The 14021-nt window shown below is 37.8% G+C and overlaps 1 protein-coding gene across 1 annotated transcript in view; it reads left to right on the top strand.

Moving 5' to 3' along the window:
* LOC126284092 (activating signal cointegrator 1 complex subunit 3) overlaps window positions 1-14021 on the top strand; it is a 223304-nt gene that overhangs the window by 122249 nt on the left and 87034 nt on the right. The window contains exons 23-25 of the mRNA XM_049982741.1: window positions 5335-5446; window positions 8056-8224; window positions 8360-8580. Of these exons, the coding sequence (XP_049838698.1) occupies window positions 5335-5446; window positions 8056-8224; window positions 8360-8580 (502 nt within the window). The remainder of the gene's footprint in view (window positions 1-5334; window positions 5447-8055; window positions 8225-8359; window positions 8581-14021) is intronic.

Here is a 14021-nt window from a genome sequence, read left to right as displayed (position 1 = left end):
TCTTAGCTTCTTGCATTCTGTGCTCTCTTTAGCCCTTTGTATAGTGCCCATCTGCATGTGGTAATGAAAAATAAATTATTAGACATGATCACAATGTGTTACATGTGTGCCAGAAGAAGTTGCCATAAATATAACTGTACCATGACCAGTGCTGTATAGCTATCTACCATACATGCATAGTGTACGATATTGCGTTTCTCGAGCTGTTTGTATACAAAATCTTCCAGCTTTGTATGATTCTAATTTGAACTGAATTTGCTGTTTAGTGACAATAGAGTGATTCTTTGTTGTTGGTGTTTACGTCGCTCTAAGCTGAAAAAGCATTACTTTACTGTGTCATGCATTGTTTGTCGCAGTCTGATAGTGCGTGTTTAAGGCCTGTCTCTGCTTGGGGCATGGCTTGCTTTTGTGCACACTACCACCGCTTACAATTAAAAAAAATAAATAAATAAAAAATAAAGAGAGAGAGAGAGAGAGAGAGAGAGAGAGAGAGAGAGAGGACTCGTCTCATTAGGGAAACAATGACAAGATATTGCTATTTGTTGTTACTTACACAGCTGCTTTCTTTGATAATGATCAACAAGAACCAAATAATAGACTGCGTATGATAGATCCAAGTCTATTATTTGGTTCTTGTTGATCATTATCAAAGAAAGCAGCTGTGTAAGTAACAACAAATAGCAATATCTTGTCATTGTTTCCCTAATGAGACGAGTCCTCTCTCTCTCTCTCTCTCTCTCTCTCTCTCTCTCTCTCTTTATTTTTTATTTATTTATTTTTTTTAATTGTAAGCGGTGGTAGAGTGCACAAAAGCAAGACATGCCATGAGCGGCAACAGGTCGTAAACACTCATTATCAGAATGCGACAAACAATGCATGACACAATACAATAATGAATTTTCAGCTTAGAGTGACATAAACACCTATAACAAAGAGAACGGCACTTATCAGATCAAAGAAAAATAAGCAAACAATTCAAACCAGACGAAGCACGTGAAAAAGGAAGAGTACCCGTATAAATATGGACGGAGCACCTGACGCATAGCAATGGCTACCTGGTAAAGCTTAACTGCTAAGCTTACGACTCGAACCAAACTACTGTAGCGGTATCGTCATTCATTCGACCTAAATTGTGTCTCATATTACAATGAACCAACTTTGTTTTGATTTGGAGGTGAGGCCTCAAACTTTTCTCTCCCATTGAATTTCGAGTCTCAAATTTCAGGTGCGGCTCAGATTCGGAAATTTTTTTTCCCCTTTATTTCGAGTCTCATTTTTCAGGTGCGGCTTCGATTCGAGTGCGGCTTAGATTCGAGTAAATACGGTACATCCGAAGATGGACCAACAATAAGAATTGTTTTTGCTTTGGCCTTGGTGCCTTCTAATTTAACTACCTTTTTTCTAATCGTTCATGAATAAGCACCTTCTCAATTGCTAATGCCAAACCTCCATAGCTCTCACACCCTTTCAGCTTCAGCACATTAATCAAATAATTCATTGCTGTATGTGTTGAATAAAAAAAATTTCTTTTGAATGAATGTGCCCTGGACTTCAACTATGCACCTTTTAATCGGCAGTTAGGTAGTTGGCTGGTCCCCTAATATGTTGAGGATTCTGTCTTATGTTGAGGATTTCACCACTGTTTAGTCGTATTGAGAACGCTGACAGACATACTATTTAAAACTTTGTTAGAACACTTCATGTGAAAAAGTGCTTGAAGTCCCTCTTTCATTTGGTAAAAAAGGAACAATTAGTAGGGCTAGAAGTCGCAACCTTGGGGAAAAAAGAAACACAGTTGAGTAAAATATTAAGTACATACTCAGGTTTATCAAAAATAGAATGAGTAACAAGTTGGTAGTTTCATTCTCTGTGATGACTATTATTTGTTTGCCCTATTATCCATCACACTGTCCCCCCCCCCCCCCCCCTCCCGCCCCCCATCTCTCTCTCTCTCTCTCTCTCTCTCTCTCTCTCCCTCTCTCTCTCTCTCTCTCTCTCTCTCTCCTCTCTCCCTCCCCCCCCCCCCCCTACCCCCCCCCCTTATCTCTATTCCTTAATCCCTTATACGCTCTACTCTCTACCCACTGAATCATCTGCTGAAAGACTTGCTATCCCCTTTTTGCCTTGTGCGCCGTTCCCTTCCCCCTTCCCACCTCCATCTACGCAGACAACTACTTTCGATAACACAGGGTTACACCGATTCAGCGGCATGGGGTTTATCAATCAATTTCTTGTAATTTTTGCCTGCTGAATACGAAAATAATAATATTTTTGTAGAATTGAGTCTACTTTCTGAGATAAAGGTAATCGATTTGTACTGGAATAAAAAGGAGAATAATACTATTTTAAATGTTTTTTTAAAGTTGTCAGATGATTTCAAACAAAGTGTTATAAATTAAACAAAAAATAATAAAATTAACCATAGCAACAAAAACAAATCAGTAAAAATTAAGAAAAACGTTTTTAAAATTATTATTATTATTATTATTATTATTATTATTATTTTATTCAGTGTTCTCGGTCTGGACAGTCTCTCTACAAGTTCCAGCAGTAGTCTGCCATCATATAGCGATCCCAACAGCTGTAATATCAGTCCTCCATAATTCTGAAGTCCTGGAGGAACTGTTCCCTTTTTTCTTCCCTGTAATCACCCCAAGTTATCAGGAAATTTATCTAAATTTCTGTGCAAAAAATGCAATTTGACACTCATATTAGCTCCTAGTTTTTGTAAATTCTTGAGCATTTTATCTAATATTTTGGAATATTATTCAGCTTTGTGATATCCAAAAAAATTTAACAACTGATGCAAAGCTTGTCCATGCTTTCAAATCAACTTGTTATGTGATTTGTGACATCACCGTTGTGTATAAGAGTATGGATTTGTGGCCCATCAAAGATTTCTGCTTTTAACTTTTCTACACTGAGACCAGGAAATGACTGACAAATATATTTGAACCAGTCGCCATTCCTCTCTGAAGCTTTAACAAACTATTTTATAAGCCCAAGTTTAATATACAGTGGCGGAAGAATGATTTTTTTTCCTGCGTGGCCAGCGGTTCATGAGTGATGTTATCTTTTCCTATAGCCAGGTTCATTCTCAGCAGCCAGTCTTTCCTACTACACAGTTCATTTTCCGCATGACTGTCTCACAGACAAAGAATACAGGGATATTTTGTGTATCCAGTTTGCTGACTCAATAAAAAAATTCACCATTTTTAAATCCACTTAAACTGGCCATTGATGTTGTTGAAATGCAATTATGTTTGAAACAAGTTTAACATTTTGATATTCTTCCTCAAGAGTACTTGCGTGAGCGATCGGAATCGAAGCTAATTTATTTCCATTATACAGGAACACACATTTAAAACTTTTTTTTTGAGCTTTCTACAAAAAGTGTTCAGTCTTTTGATTGCTATACTGGAAGACCCATTAAAGTTAAAAGCCCAGATATATCTCTACAATGTACGACATCACTCATCTCATTAAAATATGGAAGAATGTCTTGCTCTCTAGTTTGAAAGAATGTTATTGATACGGCAGGCTGAAGGCAATGTTTTTCTTTTAGTCTTGACACAGGAAGCTCAGCTGATTTCTTAGATAGATTAAAATAGCAAATCAAGTCATTTAGCTCACCCTGAGAAAAGCCTTGCAGTGTAGGACTGCAGTCTTCAATTTCATTTTCAATTTTGCTTTTTCTCTGACTAACTTAACGTTTTGACATCATCACAATAATCGTCTGATAAGGAGGTAAATACCAGTATTGGCAAATCTTCACTATGCAAGATTGGTGGCTGAACAGACTGTACGTTTGGATAAACCCGAGAGTGCTTTTTGTGTTACTTCATACCTTTTACATTCACAGCACATAAGTAGCAATCATTGACATGGTTTCTTGGTTCTGTCCATGTCATTGATATTTCAAATGGGAGCCCCTTTCCTTCCTCCATGACAAGTTTTACAAACATTGTGCAGGACCAAACATTTATTTTGTTGTCCAAATTGTTTTCCAAAACAAACCCAATACCTTTGTTTTACAAAATCATTTATAATCTGTCATTGCTTTTCTTCATAATATTTACCATTATGTAGCAGAAATGGTCAGGGTTATTAACCCAAGACTTCCCTGAAAAATTCATACTTTCTGTAACAAAAACGCCCAAATGGCACAGTTGCATGAAGTAACTGACACAGTATCATATTTGTAGAAAAATTGTAATGAATGAGTAACGCAGGAGACTTACCTGTTCAAAATATTGGCGACTGAATGGCAAACAACAAAAGCTCACCTGTGAAATGGCTGATAGTCATGGCACTGTGTGGGAGAAGCAGAGATAAGTAACGTAGTTTGCCAAAAGCACATGACATGCCATCTGTCAGATTCTCTTTTGGTAAGTGGGTGTCTTTCCCCTATTTTACATATTTTTCAATATATGAATTTCCAAGACTTTTATAGGGTTAAAATATAAATAGTTTAAGTTTATAAAACTAGGAGTAAAGCCTAAAAAGAGGTCATGAAATGGATTGGGGAAATAAAAAAGTGACATGTAATTAGTAGAGATCATACAACAAAATATCCAGAGTGGGTAATTTTTTTGTGTTTAATTTCATGAGTGACAAGTTGACCAAGAGGAAAACCCAAAGAAAAGACTAGGCAATTTGGTCTGAAGTGGGGAAACAAGCTCAGAGAAGGAAGTGCACCCAGTGTTCGTAATTACTTTGTCCCGTCCAGAATGCTGCGTCTTGCCTTGGGAAGTGGGAGGGTGATGAAGATGTGTGTGTGTGTGTGTGTGTGTGTGTGTGTGTGTAGCGCGCGCGCGCCGCGCACATGAGTGTGCATGCTTGTGATTTTTTTTCTTTAACTCTTGACTAACAACAGAGATTCATGCATGAAGGTGAAAACTAAATCATGATGATAGAAAGAAAATTGAAGTGACATAAAGGTAACTGAGAACAAAAATGATAAAATGTTGACAAATGTTTAAACAGAAGAAAGAAGACCCTCTTTCATTTGGTGAAAGAGGAACAGTTAGTGAGACTAGCAATCCCAAGCTTGAGGAAATAAGAAACATTGTTGAGTAAAATATTAGGCATGTACTTTTGTGTCTGTAGTTCATTTTCCATCACGTAGAGAATTCATTCTGCTTATGAGGAAATTGTTGATATAGTCACAAATCTGGCTAAATATCTTATGGGAATATATTTTCTGTTGTAATTGTTAATGTATTATTGAACCATTCATAGAATTCCATTTCTAACTCATTATGTTCATTATTCATAATGTGTTGCAAACTCATTGTATTTATCTGTAAATAAATGTATATAAATTGCTTCAAGGTGGAATGACAAAGTTCATGGGAGAACTCAAGAAGCATTCTATATATGGATTGAAGATCCAGACAATAATTACTTGCATCACTGGGAACTATTTCTTATAACGAAGAAGCAGGTATATGCAAAAAAAAAATTGTTATTATTTCTATATCGTGCAACTTTTTGTGGTCTGAAGTGTTCTCTGATAACTTTTTCTCTTTTCTTTTCTCCCCTCCTCATTTTTACTTCTTACCAAAATAGTTGTTGTATTTCATCAACTTAAAAAATTCCTGAGCTATCATTTGCAATGCATAAAACAGTGTTATGTATTATTCTTGAATAGTTAAAGTGTACTTATATAAGGGTTTTTGTAAAAAATCATCAGAAAAATATTTGAAATATATCCCTAATTTCAGATTAATGTAAAAGGTGAAGAAATTAAATCCAGTTGACTGTACACACATAGTCTAGATGATTTTTATATTAATTTTGGTCTTCATATCTCTCTCTTCAATTATCTTCACCACTGTTGTATTCCTTCCAAGTCAAATTCAAACTTGTTTATTCGTATTAATTTATGTTAATCAGTACCCCAATAAATGGTTGATTGTGAACTGAACTCATTGACTTCATCAGTAAGGAGCAATTTGTTTGAATACTGTTTCTGTAGTCAATTCCTTGAGACTGTTTTGTAAAAATTTAAGTGGTTTATCTCTTTCTTTAATTTTGTCTGCAGGTTTGTATTAATTATACAATTTAGAAGACAGAGACTACATAAAGATGAATTCATTTTTAACTTATGTGTTTAACAATAATAATAATAATATCCTTAATGTTGTATAACTACTCAAAAACAATTGTCACACATACGTGTAGTAATAGTATACTCTCTAGACTTTCCAATTCAAGCCATTCATGTATGGAGCTTTCTTGTCACCTGCCAAAAAGTCAAATAAATGTAATTATTTGCCAATAGAAACACAAAATTTTAGTTTTTTCTTTTAGTTGAGTAGTCTGAAATCCACCATTTTGTAACAGGAACTGTTTGCTGTAACAGAAGACGGATGTGTGGCACATAGACACCTATAATAGGAAATAGGGTTCAGTAGCTTTGAAGCTTTGACTCTTTTTCTAGTAGAAAATACACACACACACACACACACACACACACACACACACACACCTAAATGCACACTACCATGACCATAGATCTAAAGCTAGTGAACACTATTTTCTATTACGCGTCTTCTGTGCACCACAGATCAGTTTGTTGTATGTGAGTGGTTGCCTTTGCGTTATTTTATGTATTGTTCTGTTAGACTTTGACTGCCAGGTGATAACTCGACATTTTCTTGACATTAATCATGAAGCTAATTATGAGGTGTAGTTTTTGTCCTCTATTATTATTACAGTAGCATGCTTTGTTGCTCTGGAAAATGCAACTGCCATCATCTTGCAGCCTCTGACCACTGGCTAATAAGTAATGTCTGACACTGATAAAATCTGCATCAAGTAAGAAAGATGGTAACACAGTTCCACACGCAGTTTCTGTTGACCCCATATTAAACAGTTAAGGAAAGAAGTTGGGATGGACATATGAAATTCCATCTGTCTTTCATTAAGGTTTTACAGGTCAAGTCTGATGGATCTGTATTTAGTTAGGAGCAATGTTTCACTGTCTCACTTATCTTGGTGCTTCTTATTTTGAGACATGTGCTCTTAAAAACTATTTTGTTGATAGGTTTGACAGGAAAAAGACTATGAAATAGCTAATCCAACAAATGTGTGTTGGCTCACCTGGTCACATATTGGATGCTGAGCTATAGGCATAAGGCTATTGAGTCCAGGAGAGTGATGTGTGTATAGACACCACAAGCATTGACATACTGCAAGAGTTAATCCAGTAAGTGATGACATGCTGCATAGTCCCACTGTGAACATTGACATTGGACTTCTGCCCAAAGTTCAGTGGTTGCATCAACATTTTGTCTTGTTTTTGTGTGAATGAGAATGAAAACAAATTGTTATTTTGCATCAAACAATGAAAAATGCAGGCTGGAATAACGACAGTATTATGAAAAGGATAGATTGCTACTCATTATATAGTCGAGATGATGAGTCACAGACAAGCAGTCTTTTTATTATTGTGCATTGTATGACTGTTTGAAATGAACTGTATTATACAAAGCTTTGCCAGCTGTTAGGCAGCTCAGAAGGTAAAATCTGCAGAAGTTTGCTCCATCACTCATTACAGATGGTTAGAAGAATCTCAGGAAGAACAAAATTTTCAAGACACTTTTGGGCAGGAAACATTTTGAAAGTGTTGCTGATATGAGTAGCAGAGTGAACAATGGGTTTAATGGATTAGTGCCAGTCAACTACAGAATGGAAAGTTCAGAGCTCATGAACATTAATGACAGATGTTTAAATGATGGGACTGATTATGTAGCAAAATAAAGTAAGCTTAAATTTTGTAAGTGAGCTGGTTTTTTTTTTCCCCCCCAATAAAATATCTTTCTCAAATTTATTAAAGCCAAACATCCGTCACTTCATGGATTAAGCTCATAAAATTGGTCCACATAAAGTTAAGGTAGTATTCCAAAAAAAATGTCTTAATCTGTGCTATAATTCCTAAAAAAGCAGTAACCCGAATATTCGGCATTTTTGTACATAGTGTCTTCTGTCTGATTAGTTCAAATTAATTCAAACCTTTCAGTGTCGATGTGTTATTTTCCATTCCCACAGGTAATAAAACGTGAGCCACAAGAACTTGTGATGACAATCCCACTGTCTGAGCCACTGCCATCTCAGTATATAGTCCGTGCTACAAGTGACCGCTGGCTGGGATCTTCGACTATGCTGCCCCTTACGTTCCAGCACCTGATTTTGCCAGAAACTCATCCCCCACACACAGGTACAGTTAACTGTCATAGATAAGTATTCCGATGTCTTACTTCCACCCACTTCCTCAGTTTGTCCTTGTACACTGACGCCATATGTACCTATAAGTCTAAGGATGATGCAGTTTAGTGCTGCTTTTCCATTACAGATTTGCTGCCTCTACAACCTCTGCCGGTGACGGCGTTAAACGATCCAAAGCTGGAAGTGTTGTACAACTTTACACACTTCAATCCAATACAGACACAAGTCTTCCATTGCCTGTATCATACGGACAACAACGTTCTCCTTGGTGCTCCCACAGGCTCCGGGAAGACGATATGTGCTGAAATTGCCATGTTCAGAGTCTTCAGAGAATACCCTGGACAGACGGTAAAACATGTTGCTGTGTTTATCCATTTGTTACCCATCCTTGGCAGTTATTAACCACAGTAAATAAATTTCCTTACTTCCACAATCTCTCACATTTAGTAATTACATTGATGATGATTTTGAGCTGGTCAAAATGCGAATAACTTGGCTAGGTACGACTTGTGGTAACTGCAAAATCTTGGGTTTGAGCCCCTGTCTGGTACTTATTTTCACATGTCACCAACAAATAGAACATCTGTACCTATACAGCTGATGCCAAGTTATTTGCATTCAGCAAATTTATTTTGATCACTTGCTTTACTGTATGGTTAAATGATAATGGCGTTCTCTTGGGTAAAATATTCCGGAGGTAAAATAGTCCCCTTTCGGATCTCCGGGCAGGGACTACTCAGGAGGACGTCGTTATGAGGAGAAAGAAATCTGGCATTCTACTGATCGGAGCGTGAAATGTCAGATCCCTTAATTGAGTAGGTAGGTTAGAAAATTTAAAAAGGGAAACGGATAGGTTAAAGTTAGATACAGTACGAATTAGTGAAGTTCGCTGGCAGGAGAAACAAGACGTTTGGTCAGGCGAAGACAGGGTTATAAATACAAAATCAAATAGGGGTAATGCAGGAGTAGGTTTAATAATGAATTAAAAAAAATAGGAGTGCGGGTAAGCTACTACAAACAGCATAGTGAACGCATTATTGTGGCCAAGATAGACACGAAGCCCATGCCTACTACAGTAGTACAAGTGTATATGCCAATTAGCTCTGCAGATGACGAAGAAATGTATGATGAAATAAAAGAAATTATTCAGATACTGAAGGGAGACGAAAATTTAGTAGTCATGGGTGACTGGAATTTGGTAGTAGGAAAAGGGAGAGAAGGAAACATAGTAGGAGAATATGGATTGGGGGGGAAGAAATGAAAGAGGAAGCCACCTGGTAGAATTTTGCACAGAGCACAACTTAATCATAGCTAACACTTGGTTCAAGAATCATAAAAGAAGGTTGAATACATGGAAAAAGCCTGGAGATACTGACAGGTTTCAGATAGATTATATAATGGTAAGACAGAGATTTAGGAACCAGATTTTAAATTGTAAGAAATTTCCAGGGTCAGATGTGGATTCTGACCACAATGTATTGGTTATGAACTGTAGATTAAAACTGAAGAAACTGGATAAGGGTAGGAATTTAAGGAGATGGGACCTGCATAAACTGAAAGAACCAGAGGTTGTACAGAGTTTCAGGGAGAGCATAAGGGAATAATTGACAGGAATGGGGGAAAGAAATACAGTAGAAGAAGAATGGGTAGCTTTGAGAGGTGAAGTAGTGAAGGCAGCAGTGGATCAAGTAGGTAAAAGGAAGAGGGCTAGTGGAAATCCTTGGGTAACAGGAGAAATATTGAATTTAATAGACGAAAGGAGGAAATATAAAAATGCAGTAAATGAAGCAGGCAAAAAGGAATACAGGCGTCTCAAAAATGATATAGACAGTAAGTGCAGAATGTCTAAGCAGGGATGGCTAGAGGACAAATGTAAGAATGTAGAGGTTTATCACACTAGGGGTAAGATAGATACTGCCTACAGAAAAATTAGAGAGACCTTTGGAGAAAAGACAACCACTTGTATGAATATCAAGAGCTCAGATGGAAACCCAGTTCTAAGCAAAGAAGGGAAAGCAGAAAGGTGGAAGGAGTATATAGACGGTCTATACAAGGGCGATGTATTTGAGGACAATATTATGGAAATGGAAGAGGATGTAGATGAAGATGAAATGGGAGATACGATACTGCATGAAGAGTTGAGCAGAGCATTGATAGACCTGAGTTGAAACAAGGCCCCGTGAGACAGGTGAAATACCCTCAGCCTTCAAGAAGAATATAATAATTCCAATCCCAAAGAAAGCAGGTGCTGACAGATGTGAAAGTTACCGAACTATCAGTTTAATAAGTTATGGATAAAAAATACTAACGCCAATTCTTTACAGACAAATGGAAAAACTGGTGGAAGCTGACCTTGCGTAAGATCCGTGTGGATTTCGTAGAAATGTTGGAACACGCGAGGCAATACTGACCCTACGACTTATTTTACAAAACAAATAAGGAAAGGGAAACCTACGTTTCTAGCATTTGTAGACTTAGAGAAAGCTTTTGACAATGTTGACTGGAATACTCTCTTTCAAATTCTGAAGGTGGCAGGGGTAAAATACAGGGAGCGAAAGGCTATTTACAATTTGTACAGAAACCAGATGGCAGTTATAATAGTCGAGAGACACGAAAGGGAAGCAGTGGTTGGGAAGGGAGTGAGACAGGGTTGTAGCCTCTCCCCGATGCTATACAATCTGTATATTGAGCATGCAGTAAACGAAACAAAACAAAAGATAAGTTTGGAGTAGGTATTAAAATCCATGGAGAAGAAATAAAAACTTCGAGGTTCGCCGATGACATTGTAATTCTGTCAGAGACAACAAAGGACTTGGAAGAGCAGTTGAACTGAATGGACAGTGTCTTGAACGGAGGGTATAAGATGAACATCAATAAAAGCAAAACGAGGATAATGGAATGCAGTCGAATTAAGTTGGGTGATGCTGAGGGAATTTGATTGGAAAATGAGACACTTAAAGTAGTAAAGGAGTTTTGCTATTTTGGGGAGCAAAATAACTGATGATGGTCGAAGTAGAGAGGATATAAAATGTAGACTGGCAATGGCAAGAAAAGCGTTTCTGAAGAAGAGAAATTTGTTAACATTGTGTATAGATTTAAGTGTCAGGAAGTCGTTTCTGAAAGTATTTGTATGGAAGTGAAACATGGACGATAACTAGTTTGGACAAGAAGCGGATAGAAGCTTTCGAAGTGTGGTGCTACAGAAGAATGCTGAAGAGTAGATGGGTAGATCACATAACTAATGAGGTGGTATTGAATAGGATTGGGGAGAAGAGGAGTTTGTGGCACAACTTGACTAGAAGAAGGGATCGGTTGGCATGACATGTTCTGAAGCATCAAGGGATCACCAATGTAGTATTGGAGGGCAGCGTGGAGGGTAAAAGTCGTTGAGGGAGACCAAGAGATGAATACACTAAGCAGATTCAGAAGGGTGTAGGTTGCAGTAGGTACTGGGAGATGAAGAAGCTTGCACAGGATAGAGTAGCATGGAGAGCTGCATCAAACCAGTCTCAGGACTGAAGACCACAACAACAACCACCATTTTCAGAAGATTAATTCTCCCTTTTCAGGCATCTGTTAGACCTAAAGGCGTTATTCGTTACTTCTCAACATGTGGTGATTTAGGAAGTAATGTCTTGTAATTTCTTATGATGTTATACATTAAACTACTATGCTTATGGAAACTTGAGGTGTAACAGGCATACTAAATATTCCTAGCAGTTGTCATGGTCCTTATAACTGGAGTCTGCTAATCTGTCCAATACCATATAGCTATAAATGTCAATTTTTAAGTAAGTTATAATTTGATGAAAAATGTCAGACTGTCATGTTATTGCTTTTAATCTTTAATGTCTCACTGTTAATTACTTTCAATCTTCAGTATTTTCATTAACTCTGTGGCCTGATTGTTTAGTAATGTAGTTGCCAGAAGGAGGGGGGCTCAGGTTCTGACACTGATAGCCTTTAATAAAGATCATTGCTGCATAGGCAAATTCTATTTTCTGTAAATAGTGCTACGTGTAATACGAAAGAGACTATCAGTTCTCTCTCTCTCTCTCTCTCTCTCTCTCTCTCTCTCTCTCTCTCTCAGGTCTGTCACAATTTTTGTAACTATGTGCCAAATTTTTTCATAGGTAATCCTAGACACGTTTGTCCCAGATTTAACAATTTGTATACAATTTACCCTGAATTACATATATTTCACATGTATTGGTATATTTTATTATTAGTTGTAGTTTAGTTGACGAAACTGTTTGAGGAAGAGATTCTACTCTACCAAAGATTACCCTCTTACTTTGTTGTGCACAAAATCATGCCTCACCTGTACTCATGAAATTATATAAGGCTGTATCGTGTGCTACGTAATATTACGCTATATTCCATTAGTCATGTTTTTATTTTTCTTCATCAATAGCCATATCTCCTGACAAGAATGAGCTCAAAGAAACGCGAGTGCTTCTTCGATGGACAGTTGCAAAAAGAAATCCCATTCAACAGTGACACAGTAGTTCTTCAGAATGAAAAGGAGAAGTGAGAAGCAACAGGCATGTTTATAGTTTCTCACCGAGCGAGGTGGCACAGTGGTTAGCTCACTGGAGTCACATTTGGGTTTAACGATGGTTCAAACCTGCGTCTGGCCATTCTGATTTAGGTTTTCCGTGATTTCCGTAAATCGCTTCAGGCAATTGCCAGGATGGTTCCTTTGAAAGGGCAATTGCCAGGATGGTTCCTTTCAAAGGGCATGGCTGACTTCCTCCCACATCCTTCCCTAATCTGATGGAACCGATGACCTTGCTGTTTGGTCCCCTACCTCCTCCCAATCAACCAACCGACCAACCAATCTAGTTTCTCAATAAGTCACAGTAGACTTGTAGATACGCAACTCCACTTGAAAAGTGACAAACATGACAGAGCAATCTCCACAGCAGTGTCTAGTGCAACATTAAAGTCATTCTTTAAATCTGAGAAACCTTGTGGCCAGAAGGAGAGATTTGATGCAGCTGAGGGAGTCTTCACATATCATTTTGTCCAGCATAATCATAGCTTCAGATCTATGGAGTGGCTGTAGATTTTTCCAAGCAAAATTAGAGCATAACCTTCAACACTACCTGCAATTTTGACAGCTGCCATCCCTCTCGTACTAAGAAGTCCCTCCCATACAGTCTGCTCACCCTATGTACGGCAATGTTGAATAGTCCCTTCCCTAATAAAGGTCTCACTGAGGCCTTCACTATCAGACATTACCCTCCAAACATACTCCACAAATATATCTTGGGTGCCATATCCACATCTGCCCCTTAATCCTTCAATGACACTCATTAACCAGTTACAAAGGAGTGCCCCATCATTATCCAGTATCACTCCAAACTGGAACAACTTGACCAAATCCTTTGCCAGTGTTTTGACTACCTTAACAATTCTTCCCACCCACACCAAAATTGTTTTCCACTGCCTACACAATGTAAATAATAGCATTACTCATCCTTACAAGATCCTTACCCTGACCCTTTGCCACCTGGGCCATATCTCTGTGGAAAACCCAGGTGCAGAACTGTCATATCTATCATATTCCAGTCCCATCAGAAGTTTTCTATGTTATCAGGTATAGGTCCATACGTGAAAGCATTCATGCCATGTACCAGCTCCTTCCTTCTGACTCCAATCTCTCTTTCTCTGGGGATTGTCCTTAAAATACATCCTTCAAGCCCATGACTTTATGACCTCAGTTTCTGCTAGCACCTGTACCACACTCATCTCCACTCCTGTCTCATCATCTCCCACTTCACTCC

The sequence above is a fragment of the Schistocerca gregaria genome, chromosome 8, assembly GCF_023897955.1.
Source record: "Schistocerca gregaria isolate iqSchGreg1 chromosome 8, iqSchGreg1.2, whole genome shotgun sequence".
Classification (NCBI taxonomy): Eukaryota; Metazoa; Arthropoda; class Insecta; order Orthoptera; family Acrididae; genus Schistocerca; species Schistocerca gregaria.
Note: the sequence above shows the minus strand (reverse complement) of the source record. Positions and strands in the feature narration are given on the sequence as shown.